Here is a 21,167-nt window from a genome sequence, read left to right on the forward strand (position 1 = left end):
TTTTTTAAATAAAATATTCTTTATTGGAGAATATTTGCTTTACAATGTGGTATTGATTTCTGCCATTTCAAGGGAGAAATAGACACCCCCCCCCAAAAAAAATAAGAGGGATTGATCCAAATCCTTATCTCTGATTTGCTTTCCAAGATGATGTTAGAGCATTAACCCCAAAAAGCTTGTAAGATAATATTTATCTTCACCAAATATGTTGGCTACTGAAATTAAATTGTGTTGCCACAATTCAGCCACTTCTCCCTTGCTCTCTTATTTGGACATAACATTCACAAAATGTAAAGCATACTGAATATTCCTTTTATGATTTTTATTCTCCACATTTACAAGTATTTACTATAAGGAAATAAGTAGATAACACACATAAGAACATCATTTACTTTGTTTCAGCATGCCTAGTATTTGGAAAGAGCCAGACATGACTGAGTGACTGAACTGAGCATTTGGAAAATAACTGCATTCTCCGGTCACAGAATGAGATTCTAAAGTAAAAAAAAAAAAAAAAAAAGGCTTTTCATTAGATGTATTTATCCAGCATTGTATTTTATATGAAAGAAGTAGTAATATATATTCAGAAAGAATGCAACAAATACACACACTGCTTTTGTAATAGGAATTTTTTGAGGAAAATATAGAAAATTAAATGTCCCATAAGAATAGATTTTTCTCTCTTGAAGTTAGAAGAGTAATTATGTTTCTTTGAGCAGCTGATGGAGGACATCATCAAAATGGAATTACTTCTTTGTGAAGGAATGTCAGCTTACCTTTACATTAAAAATACCTTTAGAATATATCTGTGGGCAAAGAAAGGCTGTTTCAGTAAGTGATGTCTCTATTGTACTTCTCAACCTAAGTCAAAATATTCTCTCAGATCGTTCCTCTAGTTACAGTACCTCAAATAAAAAAAGATACAAAAATATCACAAAATAACTCCCCCCCACCCCCCACCGTCCTGTAACCAAGTTAATTAAGTATCGCTGATACCAAGTAGTTCACATTATATCAAAATCCTAGCTTTTATATATTAAAATACATATTATACTTGCAACTGTTTAGATGTTATAATAGTTTAATGAGATGAAATAGCAACTAATAGAACAGAAGATGCAACTAAATAAGCTTCTACAACTTTCAAAATGTAATTTGATATACTGATTTATTCACTGATGAATATTTAGGGAATGAAGATCCTTTATAATTGGCTTTCTAATGGACTTGTGGCACATAAGAAACTGTACTACATTTCATCTTAGGAGAAATCAGTTTTTTCACTAAGGCTTTGTGCTGTGCTCTGCATGTCAAAAATATTTTATGCTCATTACCATCATGACCAGGAACAGTTGAACAAAATGTGGTTATCTGACCCAAAGTAAACCTATGAAGTTCAGAGACTTTGTTCTGGTGATATCACCCTTGCTATTTGACATTTAATTGGTAATTCTTTCCTAATTTTCAATCATCCAACATTCTACTGTTATCGAGCTTGCTTCCCCTTCACTCCAGACATGTGGAGCTGATATATGAACATGTTAACTCACTCATTTTTCTTTAGAGTTAGTGTAGTGGCTCAGCCAAGCATTAAACTCCTAATTATGAAATAAAATTGTCTTTCCTGAAAGTTAATTAAAGGAAAGGGCCTCTAAATGACTCTCGAGTTTTCTGAAATGCAGAATAATTCTGAACACAACTCTTTTCTTCCTGAGGTTCTCTGGTGGTAATGGTGGTAGGAGTGTACTTAAACAGAAAAGATACTCTTTCTGTTCGTCTGTAATGGTAATCTTGAACAAGGAACTAGACTGCTTTATCTTCTGCAGGTTTATTCCACAAAGGGTTTGGGATTAGGCAGGCATATCTGGGACATGAAAACAGTTTTGAGGAACTTATTTTGCGACACCAAGTATAACATAATTAAATAACTAAACATATAACCTTAACATGTTCTTTTAGTTTACAATGTGACAATAATAATCCTCTGGGAAATAAATATGCAAGGAAGTTGAGAAATATAGGTCCTTAAAAATAATGTATAATTTTAGTAGGATGATGAGCATGTAGTTACATGTCTAGGAAATATTCTTTTTAGATATAAATGTTCAGCAAAGACATACAATTTCAAGACCTGTTTGAGTGGTGAAAGGCAAAGAACTTGGCAAACTAGAGTAGAGGAAGCATTCAGGTATGGCAGAGTAACTGGATGTAAACCAAGTCTCTGAGAAAAATCAGGGAATTTATTTTTGTTTCTAGCTAATCAGGAGAATGGAGAGTTACAGAAGCAGCCATGTCTTATAAGGGCCGGGAACTCGGTGAGCAGGGTGTGGAGGAAACAGCGCCAAGGTGAGCATGACATTGCCTTGGAGGAGTCTCACCTAAGGCTAAGAAGACAGCCTGAAAGTAGACAGAAATCTGTGCTGAGATTTTAGGCTTCTTAGGGTTTATAGAAACAAGTGTTTGGTTCAGGTCCGAGATGGCAGGACTTGAGGGGACGAAAGTTCAAAGAAAAGAGAAGATGAAAGATGGCATTGTCATCTTTTCCCCTCGGGCCATTACTAAATTTTATTTGATGGAGGGTTGAGGTCTAAGAAGTAGAGTCAGAAGTAGCAGGCAAAGATCTGGGCAGCTGTACAGTGTTTGGTAATTTCACTGAATGGAGGGAAAAACACTGGAGAAGAACTCTAGTGATTATCACTGAACTCATAGGATCACAGAAAGGTTAAACCCTAGGAACATGGATGATGTGAATTAGATCAATTTTCACAAAAATGGGAATCTCAGTCCTAAACAAACAAAATCTCACACTAAAAAAAAAAATATTTGCCCCATATTTAAGGTGCCTGAGAGAAAACAGAAAGATATTCTGTTTGGAAGATAATATGAAACAAAATATCAAATTATCTCTATAATTTCTCACAAGCTATAACCAAAACTTGATCAAACTTATTAGGCATAAGAAATAGAATTAAAGAAATAGAAATAAAATTAAAAGACAGGAACTAAGAAAATAAACAATATGAGCAGATCCAAAGGTGCATCAGAGTTGGATTCATTTTTATGTATTATGGCCTTTAATGAAGAGTAAAATACTTAACAAATTGTTGATAAGATGAAGAATCTCAGCATATAACTGAAATTTATAAATAATAACAAAATGGAAATTACAGAATTAAAAATATAATTGACATTAAGAATGCAACAGATGTGTTTAACTGCAGATTAGACTATTGAAGAGATGATTAGCAATCTAGAAGAGAGATTGTTAGAAAACATACAGACTGAAGTACAGAGAGAAAAAATGTCTCTAATATAGAAAATAAATCCAAGACATGACATACAATAAAATGATTTAATATCTGTAACTGTAGTTTCAGAATGAGAGAGAAGGCTATAAAATGTGATAAAAGCAATATTTTAACAGATAATACCTGAGAATTTTCCACAACTGATTAAAGGGCATCAATCCACACAATTCAGAACTTTAGCAAATAGCAAGGAGGATTGTGATAGAGTGAAAAAAAATCCTAGGTGTATTAGATTAAAATTCATTTTTTTAAATGCATAAAGAAAATTTATAAAAGTACTCAGATAAATAAAAGACACACTATAATCAAAGAAAAAAACATTTCATAAAAAGCATGCAGAAGATAATGCAATGAAATCTTTCAAATGCTGTAAGAAATTATGTGTGAACCAGCTATTTTTATCTAGGAAAAATATTCCTCAAAAATAAAGATGAAATAAAAATGTTTCCAAACAAAAACTGAGGACTCATCAACAGCCAATCTGCATGAATGTATACATTAAAAGGAGTTCATTAGATAGAAGAATAATGATCCCAAAGAGAAGCATAGAAAAGAAAGAACGGGGAGCAAAGCAACAGATAAATCTGTGGGTAAATTTAAATGAATATGACTCAAGAAATGATAATAATAACCCCTTTGGGGTCAAAAATAGATATGGAATTGAAAATATGACAGTTAGAGCATAAATTGTAAGGCAGTAGTTTTAAATGAAATAGCTTTTAAATCTTTGCATTTTAGAGGAAATACTGCATATTAATAACTAATAATGATTATGAGTAAATTTAATGGACTATTGCTCCCAGTAATAACAAAACATATAACAGAAGCAGAAGTATAATGTGTGAAATGGAATTGAAAATGAAACACTATGGCAGACTTTGTTTTTCAACATAATTTGCTGAGAATTTCACTGTTCCTAAATATGGATGTTCTAGATGAGCACTGTTCAATAGAAATATAACATGAGCCTATGATCATATTAAACAGGTAAAAATAAACATGAAAATAAGCATAATGGAGTATTTTAATTCAACATATAAACTATTTTTAATCAGATATTTTATACTTTTTGTCAAATTAAGTCTTCAAAATCTGGTGTGCATTCAGACTTACAGCTCATTTCATACTGAAATAGCCACATTTCACCTGCTTAATACTCACACATGGGTAGTGGCTACCATCACGGGTAATAGTCTGTGGTCTAAAATGTAGCAGGACATATAGATTGGATGAATCTATATGAATTAAATCTACTAACCAGCAAGTCATCTAACGATATATTAAACTTTATATCTTATTATTTAAATAACTTTCTGCTTAGAATCTAATTCACCAGCAATTAATATTATCTCAGTTCCGGAAATATAATGCTAATTGGCAGTATGGATACTGATGTAAAAAGACATTCTGGAATACACTAATATCAAATTGTTCACGCCCAGCCCCTCCTCCCAAATCAAAGCCAAAAACACTGTCACAGTCATTACTGTATAGTTGAAAATCCAATACTTTGGCCACCTCATGCGGAGAACTGACTCATTAGAAAAGACCCTGATGCTGGGAAAGATTGAAGGCAGGAGGAGAAGGGGGCGACAGAGGATGAGAGAGGGTTCGATGGCATCATTGACTTGATGGACATGAGTTTGAGTAAGCTCCAGGAGTTGGTGATGGATAGGGAAACCTGGCGTGCTGCAGTCCATTGGGTTGCAAAGAGTCAGACAGGACTGAACAACTGAACTGAACTGATTTGTCTAAATGCAAACTTGCTTGATTGTACAATTTGGTCAACAAAACATAAATGTCAAGAGATGTAATCTCACAATAATTTACTTAAGTATGACCTTAATTTTTTGATTACTTTGTATTAAAAAAGATAAGCTAATTAAAATAAAGCCTGTCACCTTCACCTCATTAAGGAAACTTCAATTGTGGCATCAAAGGTAAATGAGAAGCATGCTTTATAAGACTGAAAATATAATAGCTCTTCTTGATAAGATTAGCACTTATTTCTACAAGCATGCAGACTGTCCTCAACTATAAATAATCTCTTAATTACTCCGTGTGTGTGTTTGTGTGTTAGTCACTCAGTCGTGTCTGACTCTATGAGACCCCGTGGACTGTAGCCCCCCAGTCTTCTCTGTCCATGGAATTCTCCAGGCAAGTGTACTGGAGTGGACTGCCATGCCCTCCTCTAGGGATCTTCCTGACTCAGGGATTGAACCTGGGTCTCCTGCATTGCAAGTGGACTTTTTACCATCTGAGCCACAAGGGAAGCCAAATTATTCCTTGGGCCCATGAATGTAAACAAACTTTAGAAACGGAATGTAAATATATTGCTTTGAAGATGACAAAAAGTCTCACCCAGAGAGTCTGTATGACAGTTAAATTATGGATTGTAAAAATGTACCAGCCATATATGTGATTCAGTGAGGACAAGCAAGCATACTTACCATTCAGAAGACCCCGCTTGGCTTCCCGGACATTTTTGTTTGTTTTTTTGTAGTATAACTGCAGCATCTTCCATCTTAATTGGAGAAGGATTTGGTAGAGTGACATTAAATGTTCTTTTCAGAACAGAATGTCTTAAAAATGGACTGAGCTATGGGTAGTCAAACAAAAGAATAACATGTCTTAATTATATTATTCATAAACACAATAATTACATTAATCATAATAATTTGAAAAAATTATTATTTTATAAAAATGAATACTGTATTCATTAATAGAAATAACTTTTGTAACATACTTACACTATTTATTAATACCTTACACTAAAAAGGAATTTGGGGATATAATAATTTTGGAATGCAATTTAGGTTTTTAGGGTTAATACTTATAAATGTATGTTAAAGTGTAAAGTTACTAGTCATGAGGTAGACTAAAGTATATTTAATAGTTTTGCCAAAAATCATATATATTTGCGAGAGACCAAAATCTTGGATGAAATGTTGACCATTTTTTTAATACGAAATACATAGGTTTTTGCATATATCAATATCACATACAGCTGGCTTAAAACACAACTTTCAAAAACTAAGATCATGTCATTCAGTCCCATCATTTCATGGCATACAGATGGGGAAACAATGGAAACTGACAGACTTAATTTTCTTGGGCTCCAAAATCACTGTGAATGGGGACTGCACCCATGAAATTAAAAGACACTTGCTCCTTGAAAGAAAAGCTACGACAAACCTAGACAGTGTATTAAAAAGAAGAGATACTACTTTGCCAGCAAAGGTCCGTCTAGTCAAAGCTATAGTTTTTCCGGTAGTCATGTGTGGATGTGAGAGTTGGGCCATAAAGAAGGCTGAGCACCAAAGAGCTGATGCTTTCAAACTGTTGTGTTGGAGAAGACTCCTGAGAGTCCCTTGCATTGCAAGGGGATCAAGCCAGTCAGTTCTAAAGCAAATCAACCCTGAATATTCATTGGAAGGACTGATGCTGAAGCTGAAGCTCTGATACTTTGGTCACCAGATGTGAAGAGCCAACTCATTGGAAAAGACCGATTCTGGGAAAGATTGAAGGCAGGAGGAGAAGGAAACAACAGAGGACAAGATAGTTGGATGGCATCACCGACTCAATGGACATGAGTTTGAGCAAGCTCTGGGAGATGGTCAAGGACAGGGACGCCTGGTGTGCTGCAGTCCATGGGGTCACAAAGAGTCAGACATGACTGAGGGACTGAACAACAACAACAAATATCACATAATTTTATTCTGAAAACAGGTTTTGCTTCCAATGAAAGTAGGTGTTGGTTTCTCAGATGTCTTCTCTCAACCTTATCCTTTCATTAAATATTGACTAAGTTCTTATCATCCGCCCAAAACTATCTTTCATACTGTAAGCATCTAGTAACAAAACTCAGTTACTTATATTCAGCATTTACATTCCAATGAAAACACTGAGAAAGACAAAAATTTGAAACAACTCAAAAACTAAAAATCAAATAAACCCCCTAGTGTCTAATTTTCAACTGCTGTGAGAAATGTCCACTGAATCTCTTGCTAAAAGGAGATGACTGATAAAACAAAATTATGGAATTTCACTCAACCAATATGTACTGAGTACCTCAGATGGGACTAGCAGGGCTTCCCTGCTGGCTCAGGCAGTAAAGAATCTGCCTGCAATGTGGGAGACCCAGGTTTGATCCCTGGGTTGGGAAGAAACCCTGGATAAGGAAATGGCAACCCACTCTAGCATTATTACTTGGAAAATTCCATGGACAGAGGAGCCTGGTGAGCTACAGTCCATGGGGTTGCAAAAAGTTGGACACAACTGAGTGACTAACACTTTCACTTTCATGTGAATGGTACCAGTTCTACCATAACCTTATCAGCACATATCCTTTTTTTTTTTGTTTTTTTTAAGTGACCCTGCCAGGAACATTGTATAACTTAGGTATACAAAGAAGTTGGGTATTGGGATGAGTAATTAATAAGTAAATAATTTTTGTCAATACTGTATTTCGCACTGTCTACATGTGATAGATAGGATGATAATTACAGGTTTAGAACTGGTTTCATAAAGAAAAGGTATTTAACAGATCTCAGTGAAATTTTGGACTTGTACACTTCTAATATCTGTGGCATTTGGAAGGTTATTTCCCCTTTTTGAACCTTGATTTCCTCATTTTTCAAATAGAGAAAATGTTATATACTTTATACTAACTTTATGGTTATATTAATTGAATTAAAGTATGTAAACTAGTCTGTTCTTGAGAAGCAGTATAACTCAGCAGTTAAAAGCATGGACTATCGATCAATCCATCCTTGACAACTGCTTTATTTGTGTCCTAAGCAACTTATGGGCTTTCCTGGTAGCTCAGATGATAAAAAATGTGCCTGCACTGCAGGAGACCCAGGTTCAATCCCTGGGTTGGGAAGATTCCCTGGAGAATGGTATGGCAACCCACTCCAATATTCTTGCCTGGAGAATTCCATGGACAGAGAAGCCTGGTAGGCCATACTCCATGAGATCATAAGGAGTCAGACATGACTGAGCGACTAAAACTTTCACTTTCAAGCAACTTACTTAACTTACTCTTTGGTTTTAACATTTGGTAGATGAAGATGATAAAATAATACCTATTTTACAATATTGTTTTGAGGACTAAATTAGTTAAAATGTTTAAAGCACATCAAACCTGGCACATCAACACCATTATGTATCAAGTATTATTATTATTACTTATATAGTGTCCTCCCAAAAACTGAACATTTGCATCATTACTAAAAATAAATATTCTAATATAAAGAGACAGAAAACTATCTTGTGTAAATGGATTAGAATAATAACCTCTGATGGCTCAGCAGGTAAAGAATCCTCCTGCAATGCAGGAGACGTAGGATACACAGGTTCGATCTCTGGGTCTGGAAGATCCCCTGGAGGAGGAAATGGCAACACATTCTAGTATTCTTCCTGGGAAATACCATGGACATAGGAGCCTGGTGGGCTACCGTTCTCGGGGTCAGAATGAGTTGGACATGACTGAGCAACTAAGCACAGGGTACTATTGTTAAAATGTCTATACTACTGAAAGCAATTTACATATTTAATGCAATCTCTATCAAAATACCCCTGACATTTTTCACAGACTAGAAAGAACAATCCTAAAATTTGTTCTGAACTACAAAAGACCCTGAATAGCCAAAGATATCTTGGAAGGAAAAAAAAAAAAAAAACTGCATTTATCATGTTCTCTAACTTCTGGCTATACTACAGGGCTATAGTAATCAAAACAGTATGATACTGGCACAAAAAAAGACACATCAATCAGTTGAACAGAACAGAGAGCCCAGAAATAAATGCATGCACTGATGGTCAATCTATGACAAAGAAGTAAGAATATACAATGAGGGAAAGTCAGTCTCTTCAATATGGTACTGGGAAAACAGGACAGCTACATGTAAAAGAATGAAATTAGAACACTCTCTAATACCATATAAAAAATAAACTCAAAGTGTATTAAAGACCTGAATGTAAGGCGGGGTGCTAGAAAAATCCTAGAAGAAAACATAGGCAGAACATTCTGATATGTCATGACAATATATTTTTTGGATTTGTCTCTTAAGGCAAAGGAAACAAAAGCAAAAGTGAACAAGTGGGACCAAATGAAACTTAAAAGCTATTGCACAACAAAAGAAACTATCAACAAAATGAAAAGACAACCTATGAAAAGGGAGAAAATATTTGAAAATGATGCAACCAAAAAGCAATTAATATTCAAGATATACAGGCAGCTCACATAACTCAGTATAAAAAAAAATCAAAAAGTGGAAAGGAGACCTGAACAGACATTTCTCCATAGAAGACACACAGATAGCTAACAGGAACATGAAAAACTGCTCAAGATTGTTAATCATCAGAGAAATGTAAATCAAAAATACAAGATTCATGCCTGTCAGAATGGCTATCATTAAAAAGTCTACAAATACCAAAATTTGGCCAGGATGTGGAGAAAAGGGAACCCTAGAAAGCATAGGTGGGAATGTAAATTGGAAAAGCCACTAAGAAGAACAGTAGAGAGGTTCAAAAAACTAAATTAGAACTACTGTATGATCTAGCAAAGAGGTGGCAAGAATACACAGGAGAACTGTACAAAAAATATCTTCATGATCCAGATAATCACAATGGTGTGATCACGCACCTAGAGCCAGACATCCTGGAATGTGCACTCAAGTGGGCCTTAGAAAGTATCACTACGAACAAAGCTAGTGGAGGTGATGGAATTCCAGTTGAGCTATTTCAAATCCTGAAAGATGATGCTATGAAAGTGCTGCACTCAATATGCCAGCAAATTTGGAAAACTCAGTAGTAGCCACATGACTGGAAAAGGTCGTTTTTCATTCCAATCCCAAAGGAAGGCAATGGTCAAACTACTGCACAATTGCATTCATCTCACACACTAGTAAAGTAATGCTCAAAATTTTCCAAGCCAGGCTTCATCAATATATGAACCATGAACTTCCAATGTTCAAGCAGGTTTTATAAAAGGCAGAGGAACCAGAGATCAAATTGCCAATATCCACTGAATCATCAAAAAAGCAAGACAGTTCCAGAAAAACATCTATTTCTGCTTTATTGACTATGCCAAAGCCTTTGACTGTGTGGACCACAATAAACTGTGGAAAATTCTGAAAGAGATGGGAATACCAGACCACCTGACCTGCCTCTTGAGAAACCTGCATGCAGGTCAGGAAGCAACAGTTAGAACTGGACATGGAACAACAGACTGGTTCCAAATAGGAAAAGGAATACATCAAGGCTGTATATTGTCACCCTGCTTATTTAACTTATATGCAGAGTACATCATGAGAAACACTGGACTGGAAGAAGCACAAGCTGGAATCAAGATTTCTAGGAGAAATATCAAAACTTCAGATATACAGATACCACCACCCTTATGGCAGAAAGTGAAGAACTAAAGAGCCTCTTGATGAAATTGAAAGAGAAGAGTGAAAAAGTTGGCTTAAAGCTCAACATTCAGAAAACTCAGATCATGGCATCTGGTCCCATCACTTCATGGCAAATAGATGGGAAACAGTGGAAACAGTGTCAGACTTCATTTTTTTGGGCTCCAAAATCATTGCAGATGGTGACTGCAGCCATGAAATTAAAAGACGCTTACTCCTTGGAAGGAAAGTTATGACCAATTTAGACAGCATATTTAAAAGTGGAGACATTACTTTGCCAACAAAGGTCGTCTTGTCAAGGCTATAGTTTTTCCAGTGGTCATGTGTGGATGTGAGAGTTGGACTGTGAAGAAAACTGAGCGCTGAAGAATTGATGCTTGTGAACTGTGGTGTTAGAAAAACTCTTGAGAGGCCCTTAAACTGCAAGAAGATCCAACCAGTCCATCCTAAAGGAAATCAGTCCTGGGTGTTCACTGGAAGGACTGATGCTGAAGCTGAAACTCCAGTACTTTGGCCACCTCATGCGAGAAGTTGACTCACTAGAAAAGACCCTAATGCTGGGAAGGATTGGGGGCAGGAGGAGAAGGAGATGACAGAGGATGAGATGGCTGGATGGCATCACCAACTCAATGGGCATGGGTTTGGGTGGACTCTGGGGTTTGGTGATGGACAGGGATCACAGGCATGCTATGTTTCATGGAGTTGCAAAGAGTCGGACACAACTGAGTGACTGAACTGAACTGATGATCTAGCAATTCCACTCCTGAGTATATATCTGAAGAAAATGAACACTAATTTGCAAAGACGCATGTACTGCCATATTCATAGCAACGCTGTTTACAATAGCCAAAATATAGAAGCAACAGAAGCATCAATCAACACAGGAATAAAGATGTGAAATATATATACAATGTAATACTACTCAGCTATAAAAAGGAATGAAATTTGCATTTTCAGCAACATGGATGGAAATTATCATACTAAGTGAAATAAGTCAGACAGAAAAAAAGAAATGTCATATATTACTTATAAGTGGAATCTAAAAAAATGATATAAATGAACTTATTTACAAAATGGAAATAATGAACCAATGTTTGTGCTGAAGAATTGATTCTTTTGAACTTTAGTGTTGGAGAAGACTCTTGAGGGTTCCTTTGACAGCAAGGAGATCAAACCAGTCAATCCTAAAGGAAATCTGCCCTTAATATTCACTGGAAGAACTGATGGTGAAGCTGAAACTCCAATGTTTTGGCCACCTGATGTGAAGACCTGACTCATTGGAAAATACCCTAATGCTGGGAAAGATCGAAGGCTTGAGGAGAAGGGGACAATCGAAGATGAGATGGTTGTATGGCACCACCAACTTGATGGACATGAGTTTGAACAGGCTTTGGGAGCTGGTGATGGACAGGGAAGCCTGGCGTGCTGCAGTCCATGGGTTCACAAAGAGTTGGATGTGACTGAGCAACTGAACTGAACTGAATGTTTATAGAATTACTTCCAAAGCTATAGTCCTAATCCAAAATTTTTATAATTTAAAAAAGGAAAACTGGGTAAATACTATTTATTTCCCCTTCCTCTTATTTATTCCACAAGTGGATATGAAGTGCTTACAACATACCAGGCACTAATATAGAGTCTAATGATAAAATTTTCAAGAAATAAGGCAAAATATCAGGCCTCGTGAAATCCACTACCAATAATCAGATAATTATAAAATAAATGTAAATCAAAGAGTGATAAGAACTCTTAAGAGGTACATAAAGACAAATCGGAAGATTTGACCAAGGAAGGGCAATCAGAGCCTTCACCAAAGAAATGATGATTGAACTGAAATCTGAAGAAAGGATAGAACTCAGCTAGGCAATGATGATAGGGGATGGAAGGATGTACTCCAGGCTGAGAGACATAAACAGACTCTGAAACATGTTCTAGTAACTAAAAGATTAGTGGGCTTGGAGTGGAATAAAGGAACATATCATAAGAGATGTTGCTTTGAGGATAAACAGACCAAGTTAAGGAGTCTTTATAATAAAAGTGATTAGAGACCATTGAGGTTTATTAAAAAGAGGGTGAGAGATGATTTTCTGGTTGTTTTTTAGAAAGATCACTTATTACTGTATTTTTCATTAATGGCTTTATTATTAAAACATTGAATAGCATATGTACATTTATCTAACTACTGAAAGAATCATGTATCACTGATTTAAATGTGAATACTTATTTTTATTTATTCCTTAAATGAGAATAACTCAGGAAGAAGTTTTTCAGGTTCAAAATTATCTTCTAGAACCAGGGAAGAGTGTATAGTCTGAGGCTCAGCAGAGAAGAAAGGGTTAAAGATTAAAATAATGCTGATTGTCTGTGAATAGACTATGGAGAAGTTATAGGACAAGAGAAAAACCCAAGGACAAATTTATGGAACCAAATTCAGGGCCATATATGGGGAAATAAGTTATGAAAGATACAAAAATGGAGCAGGTAGAGAGGTAGAAGGAATAGCAGAGAGTAGCATGTCAGCAAAGCCAAGAGAAGAGAGTATACCAAGATTTCAACATGACTGAGAAGTCTATAGTAAGTGGATGAAAAACATTCTTCACTTTGAAAGAAATGAAGTACACTAATTAATTTAGTAGAGGTAAATTAAAGTGAATATAAGTCATAGTGGAGGAAACCGAGGAGAAGAAAGTACAGCAGTAATGAGAAACTTTTTCAAGAACTTATCGTCAAAGATAGAAAAAAAATGAACCAGAGATACATAAAGAGTCTGGAAATACTGGCTTATAACTTCTGTTTTTATTTTTTGTTTAACAGAGGATATTTGAAACTATTTAAAGAAAAGAGAAATTACCCTGTTGGTGAGAATAAGGGGGCATAACTGAGAGTAAAATGTGCCATAAAATTTAGAAAGAATAAAATCCATATTTGGAGTTGTTAGTATTAGAAAAAATGAATGAGCTGCTATTATAGCACTTGGGAATGATTATGAGATAAATCTAGATATGTATAAATTTATAAATTAAATAAAATATAAATTACTTTCCATCTGATGTATTTTTGTTGGTTTGTTTTTCTCTAGAGTTGGCATCAAGTGTTCCTTCTATTCAAATTCCCATTGAAATGGCCAAGGAAATATATGATTAGGAAAAACTCTATGTTAAGGAAAAACAGGGATAGAACATTTTTATGCTTAAAGTTTCAAAGAAACACAGGCAGATATAATAGTGATGAGAACGGACCGAAGGAGATTTAGAGGGATGATTCGGGCTTCCTAACCCCTATCCTGAACTGATTTCCAAGTAAAAATATTCACTTCAGGAAGTTGAAATTTTGTCATTCTCAATCTAGAGATGATCAAACTGATGCAGTGTCATTGAGGGTAAAATACTGGAGTCAGTAGATGTTTTAAAATTTTTTGCATGTTTATTTTTTAATTTTCATTGAAATATAGTTGATTTTACAATGTTGGATTAGTTTCAGCTGTACAACACAATGAATCAGTTATATATATATTCTTTTTTTTTAACATTCTCTTCCATTATATAATAAGATATCAAGTATAGTTCCCTGTGATATACAGTATAGTCCTTGTTTGTTATCTATATTATATAGAGAAAAATGCATATTTTAATTTCTAATTAATTCCTCCTCCCCTCCTCTTTGCTAACTGTGAGTTTCTTTCTGTTTTATAAGTTCCTTTGTATCATTTTTTTAGATTCAACATATAAGTGGTATCTTCATTATCCATTCATCTGTCAATGAACACTTAGATTCAATGGCTTGGATATTGTAAATAGTGCTGCAAAGAATATTGGGATGCATGTATCTTTTCAAATTATGGATTTTTTTTCTAAGTGTATGCCCAGGAGTGGGACTTCAGTATCATATGAAAGTTATATTTTTATTTTCATAAGGAAACTCCATGCTGTTCTCCATACTGGATACACCAGTGTGCATTCCCATCAACAGTCCTTTTCCTCCACACCCTCTCAATCACTTATTATTTGTAGACTTTCTGATGTTAACCATTCTGACCCATGAGACAATAACTCACTGTAATTTTTATTTTATTTCTCTAAGCACAAGCCAGAATCAAGATTGCTGGGAGAAATATCAATAACCTCAGATATGCAGATGACACTACCCTCATGGCAGAAAGTGAAGAGGAACTTAAAAGCCTCTTGATGAAAGTGAAAGAGGAGAGTGAAAAAGTTGGCTTAAAGCTCAACATTCAGAAAACTCAGATCATGGCAAATGGTCCCATCACTTAATGGGAAATAGATGGGGAAAGAGTGGAAACAGTGTCAGATTTCATTTTGGGGGGCTCCAAAATCATTGCAGATAGTGATTGCAGCCATGAAATTAAAAGACACTTACTCCTTGGAAGGAAAGTTATGACCAACCTAGATAGCATGTTAAAAAGTAGAGACATTACTTTGCCAAGAAAGGTCCATTTAGTCAAGGCTATGATTTTTCCAGTGGTCATGTATGGTGTTTTGTTTTTTTTTTTTTTTTTTTTTCTCATTTATTTTTATTAGTTGGAGGCTAATTACTTTACAATATTGTAGTGGTCTTTGCCATACATTGACATGAATCAGCCATGGATTTACATGTGTTCCCCATCCCAATCTCCTCTCCCACCTCCCTCCCCACCCCATCCCTCTGGGTCTTCCCAGTGCACCAGCCCCAAACACTTGTCTCATGCATCCAACCTGGGCTAGTGATCTGTTTCACCCTTGATAATATACATGTTTTGATGCTATTCTCTCAGAACATCCCACCCTCGCCTTCTCCCACAGAATCCAAAAATCTGTTCTGTATATCTGTGTCTCTTTTTCTGTTTTGCATATAGAGTTATTGCTACCATCTTTCTAAATTCCATATATATGTGTTAGTATACTGTATTGGTGTTTATCTTTCTGGCTTACTTCACTCTGTATAATGGGCTCCAGCTTCACCCATCTCATTAGAACTGATTCAAATGAATTCTTTTTAATGGCTGAGTAATATTCCATAGCATACATGTACCACAGCTTTCTTATCCATTTGTCTGCTGATGGGCATCTAGGTTGCTTCCATGTCCTGGCTATTATAAACAGTGCTGTGATGAACATTGGGGTGCACATGTCTCTTTCAGATCTGGTTTCCTCGGTGTGTATGCCCAGGAGTGGGATTGCTGGGTCATATGGCAGTTCTATTCCCAGTTTTTTTAAGGAATCTCCACACTGTTCTCCATAGTGGCTGTACTTGTCAGTGGTCATGTATGGATGTGAGAGTTGGACTGTGAAGAAAGCTGAGTGCCGAAGAGTTGATGCTTTTGAACTATGGTGTTGGAGAAGACTTTTGAGAGTCCCTTGGACTGCAAGGAGATCTAACCAGTCCATCCTAAAGGAGATCAGTCCTGAGTGTTCATTGCAAGGACTGATGTTGAAGCTGAAACTCCAATATTTTGGCCACTTCATGGCGAAGAGTTTACTCATTGGAAAAGACCCTGATGCTGGGAGGGATTGGGGGCAGGAGGAGAAGGGGATGACAGAGGATGAAATGGCTGGATGGCATCACCGACTCGATGGACATGAGTTTGAGTAAACTCTGCGAGTTGGTGATGGACAGGGAGGCCTGGAGTGCTGCGATTCATGGGGTTGCAAAGAGTCGGACACGATTGAGTGACTGAACTGAACTGAATACATGGTGATGCTGAGTATCTTTTCATGTGCCTGTTGGCCATCTGTATGTCTTCTTAGAGAAATGTCTTTTTACATATTATGCCATTTCTTGATTAGGTTGTTTTGTTTCTTTGTTTTTTATATTGAGCTGTAGGAGATATTTGTATATTTTAAAGATTAATCCCTTGTCAGTTGCATGATTTACAAATATTTTCTCCCAGTCTATAGGTTGTCTTTTTGTTCTGTTAATGGTTTCTTTTGCTGTGCAAAGGCTTTTAAGTTTGATTAGGTCTCATTTGTTTCTTTTTGTTGTGTTTGACTCTTTTCAACCCCATAGACTGTAGCCCACCAGGCTCCTCTGTTCATGGATTTTCCAGGCAAGAATACTGGAGTGGGTTGCCATTGCTTTCTACAGAGGATTTTCCTGACCCAGTAATTGGAGCTGTATCTCCTGAGACTCCTACACTGAGACACTGGGGAAATCCAGTTTAATAGTACCCAGGCTTATATTTAGGTCTTTAATGCATTTTTAGTTTATTTTTGTATATGGTATTACAGAACATTCTAATTCTATTGTTTCACATGCATCTGCCCAGTTGTCCCATGAACAATTATTGAAGAGACTGTCCTTTCTCTATTACATATTCTTACCTCCTTTGTCTGAGCTTAATTGACCATATAGGTTTAATTCTGGGATTTATATCCTGTTCCATTGATTTCTATGTTTGTGTCTGAACCAAACTGTTTTGATTACTGTAGCTTTGTAGGATAGTCTGCAGTCAGTCACCCTGATTCCTCCATCTTCATTTTTTAAAATTTTGCTTTGGCTCAGTTCAGTTCAGTTGCTCAGTCATGTTCAACTCTTTGCAATCTCATAGACTGCAGCACTCCAGGCTTCCCTGTCCATCACCAAAATCCTGGAGCTTGCTCAAACTCATGTCCATTGAGTCAGTGATGCCATCCAACCATCTCATCCTCTGTCATCCCCTACTCCTCCTGCCCTCAATCTTTCCCATCATCAGGGTCTTCTCCAAGGAGTCAGTACTTCACATCAGGTGGCAAAAATATTGGAGCTTCAGCTTCAGCATTAGTTCTTCCAATGAATATTCAGGGTTGATTTCCTTTAGGATTGACTGGTTTGATCTCCTTGTAGTCCAACACACTCTCAAGAGTCTTCTTCAATACCACGGTTAATTCCTCAGCACTCAGCTTTCTTTATTGTCCAACTCTCACATCCATTCATGACTACTGGAAAAACCATAGCTTTAACTAGATGGACACTTGTCGGCAAAGTAATGTCTCTGCTTTTTAATATACTGTCTAGGTTGGTCACAGCTTTTCTTCCAAGGAGCAAGTATCTTTTAATTTCATGGCTGTTGTTGCCATCTGCAGTGATTTCAGAAACCAAAAATATAAAGCATCTCACTGTTTCCATTGTTTCCCCATCTATTTGCCATGAAGTGATGGGACCAGATACCATGATACTCATTTTTTGAATGTTGAGATTTAAGCCAGCTTTTCACTCTCCTCTTTCACCTTCATTAAGAGGCTCTTTATTTCCTCTTTGCTTTCAGCCATAAGGGTGGTGTCATCTGCATATCTGAGGTTACTGATATTTCTCCCAGAAATCTTGATTCCAGCTTGGGCTTCATTTCATATGATGTACTCTGTATATAAGTTAGATAAGCAAGCTGACAATATACATCCTTGATGTACTCCTTTCCCAATGTGGAACCAGTCCATTGTTTTGTGTCTGGTTTTACCTGTTGCTTTTTGACCTACATACAGATTTCTCAGGAGGTAGGTAAGGTGGTCTGGTATTGAGATTTCTTGAAGAATTTTCCATAGTTTGCTGTGATCCACATGCTCAAAGACTTTAGGGTAGTCAATGAAACAGAAGTAGATGTTTTTCTGGAACTCACTTGCTTTTTCTATAATTCAATGGATGTTGGCAATTTTTTTGGTTATTATGGGTCTTTTGTGTTTCCACACACACACACACACACAATTGTTCTAGTTCAGTAAACGATTGTCATTGGTAAGTTGATATGAATTGCATTGAATCTATAGATTGTATATGTATATTGCCTTGGGTAGTTTTTTTTTTTTTTTCTTCTTTTAAACAGTATTGATTCTTCCAATCCAAAAACATGGTATATCTTTCCATTTGCCTGTATTATTTTTAATTTCTTTAATCAGCGTCTTACAGTTTGGAATATATATCTTTAGGTAGGTGTATTCCTAGGGTTTCAGAGAAGGCAATGGCACCCCACTCCAGTACTATTGCCTGGAAAATCCCATGGACGGAGGAGCCTGGTAGGCTGCAGTCTATGGGGTTGCGAAGAGTTGGACATGATGGAAGTGACTTAGCAGTAGCATTCCTAGGGTTTATTCTTTTTGATGCAAAGGTAAATGGGATTGTTTCCATAATTTCATATTCTGCTATTTCATTGCTAGTGTATAGAAATGCAACATATTTCTATGTATTACTTTTGTATCTTACAAATTTACTGAATTCATCAATGAGCTCTAGTAGTTTTCTGGTAGTGTCTTTAGGATTTTCTGTGTATAGCTCCATGTCGTCTGCAAACAGTGACAGTTTTATGTCTTCTTTTCAAATTTGGATTCTTTGTATTTTTTCTCTTATTGCTTGTGGCTAGGACTTTCACAACTATATTGGATAAAACTGCTGAGAGTGGACATCCTTGTCTGTTCCTGACTTAGAGGAAATGCTTTCATTTTTTCACCATTAAGTATGATGCTAGCTGTGAGTCTGTCATAAATGACCTTTATTATGTTGAGGTGGTTTCCCTCTATGGACAGTTTCTGGAGAGATTTTGTCATAAATGGATGTTGAATTTTATCAAAAGCTTTTCATGTATCCATTGAGATGGTCATATTGTTTTTATTCTTCAATTTGATAATGTGGTATATCATAATGATCTATTTGTGAATATTGAAAAATACTTCCATCCCTAGGATAAATCCCACTTAACCATGGTGAATGATCCTTTCAATATATTGTTGGATTTGGTTTGCTATTATTTTGTTGGATTATTTTTCTATATTTATCAGAAATATTGGCCTGTGATTTTCTTTTTTCTTTTTTTTGTAGTATCTTTGTTTGGCTTTCATAGGGGCTTCAAAGAATGAGTTTAGAAGTGTTCCTTCCTTTGCCAAGTTTTGGAATAGTTTTCAGAAGTATAGATGCTATTTTGTCTTGAAATGTTTGATTGAACTCACCTGTGAAGGCATCTGGCCCTGGACTTTTAGATCTTTGGAATTTTTAAATCACAGTTTCAATTTAAGTACTTGTGATTGGTCTGCTCAAGTTTTCTATTTCTTCCAGGTTCTGTTTTGGTAGATTGTGTCTTTCTAAGAAATGGACAAATTCTTATAGGTTGTCCATTTTATTGGCATATATATAGTTGCTTGTAGTAGCCTTTTTCTTCCTTTGTATTTCTGCGGTGTAAGTTGTAACTTCTCCTTTTTCATTTCTAATTGTATTGATTTGGACCTTGTCTCCTTTTTTCTTGTTTGGCTAAAGGTTTGTCAATTTTATCTTTTCAGGGACACAGTTTTTTTTTTTTTTTTGTCCATTGATCTTTTCTGTTGTTTTTAATTTCTATTTCATTTATTTCTTATCTGATCTTTAGGATTTCTTTCCTTCTAACTTTGGATTTTGTTTGGTTTTCTTTCTCTAGTTTCCTTAGGTTATTTCTATGAGATGTTTCTTGTTTCCTGGGGTAAGCTTGTATGACTATAAACTTCCGTCTTAAAACTGCTTTTGCTGCATCCCATAGGTTTAGATCATCGTGTCTCCATTTTCATCTGTCCTTGGGTATTCTTTTTATTTCCTCTTTGATCAGTCAGTGATCCATTGGTTGTTTTCCGTATACTGTTTAGCTTCAATGAGTTCATGCTTTTTGCATTTTTTTCTTGCAGTTGATTTCTAATTTCAAAGCATGGAGGTCAGAAAAGATGCTTGATAAGATTTCAGTTTTCTTAAATTTATCAAGAGTTGTTTTGGCCCAGCATGTGATCTCTCCTAGAGAATGTTCCACGTGTACTTGAAAAGGATGTATATTCTGCTTCTTTCATATGGAATGTTCTATAAATATCAATTAAGTTCATTTGGTCTAATGCATCACTTAAGACCTGTATTTCCTTATTGATTTTCTGTCTGGGTGATTTATCCAATGATTAAAGTGCAATGTGGAAGTCCCCCACTATTATTCTGTTACTGTCAATTTCTCCTTATAAGGCTGTTAGTATTTACCTTACATATTGGAAGTGGTCAAACAGGAGATGGCAAGAGTGAATGTCAATATTCTAGGAATCAGAGAACTAAAATGGACTGGAATGGGTGAATTTAACTCAGATGACCATTATATCTACTACTGTGGGCAGGAATCCCTTAGAGAAAGTGGAGTACCCATCATAGTCAACAAAAGAGTCTGAAATGCAGTACTTGGATGCAATCTCAAAACCGACAGAATGATCTCTGTTCGTTTCCAAGGCAAACCATTCAATATCACGGTAATCCAAGCCTATGCCCCAACCAGTAGTGCTGAAGAAGCCGAAGTTGAACGATTCTATGAAGACCTACAAGACCTTTTAGAACTAACACCCAAAAAAGATGTCCTTTTCATTATAGGGGACTGGAATGCAAAAAGAGGAAGTCAAGAAACACCTAGAGTAACAGGCAAATATGGCCTTCGAGTATGGAATGAAGCGGGGCAAAGGCTAATAGAGTTTTGCCAAGAGAATGCACTGGT

General features: G+C 36.0%; 1 protein-coding gene across 1 annotated transcript in view; it reads right to left on the reverse strand.

Moving 5' to 3' along the window:
- Window positions 1-525: 525 nt before the first annotated feature.
- STPG2 (sperm tail PG-rich repeat containing 2) overlaps window positions 526-21,167 on the reverse strand; it is a 597,856-nt gene continuing 577,214 nt past the window's right edge. Inside the window, exons 14-15 of the mRNA XM_070452400.1 lie at window positions 5,759-5,907; window positions 526-806 (exon numbers count right to left, since the gene is read on the reverse strand). Coding sequence (XP_070308501.1) covers window position 806; window positions 5,759-5,907 — 150 coding nt within the window. The 3' untranslated portion in view covers window positions 526-805. The remainder of the gene's footprint in view (window positions 807-5,758; window positions 5,908-21,167) is intronic.

This window comes from Odocoileus virginianus, chromosome 21 (assembly GCF_023699985.2).
Source record: "Odocoileus virginianus isolate 20LAN1187 ecotype Illinois chromosome 21, Ovbor_1.2, whole genome shotgun sequence".
Lineage (NCBI taxonomy): Eukaryota > Metazoa > Chordata > Mammalia > Artiodactyla > Cervidae > Odocoileus > Odocoileus virginianus.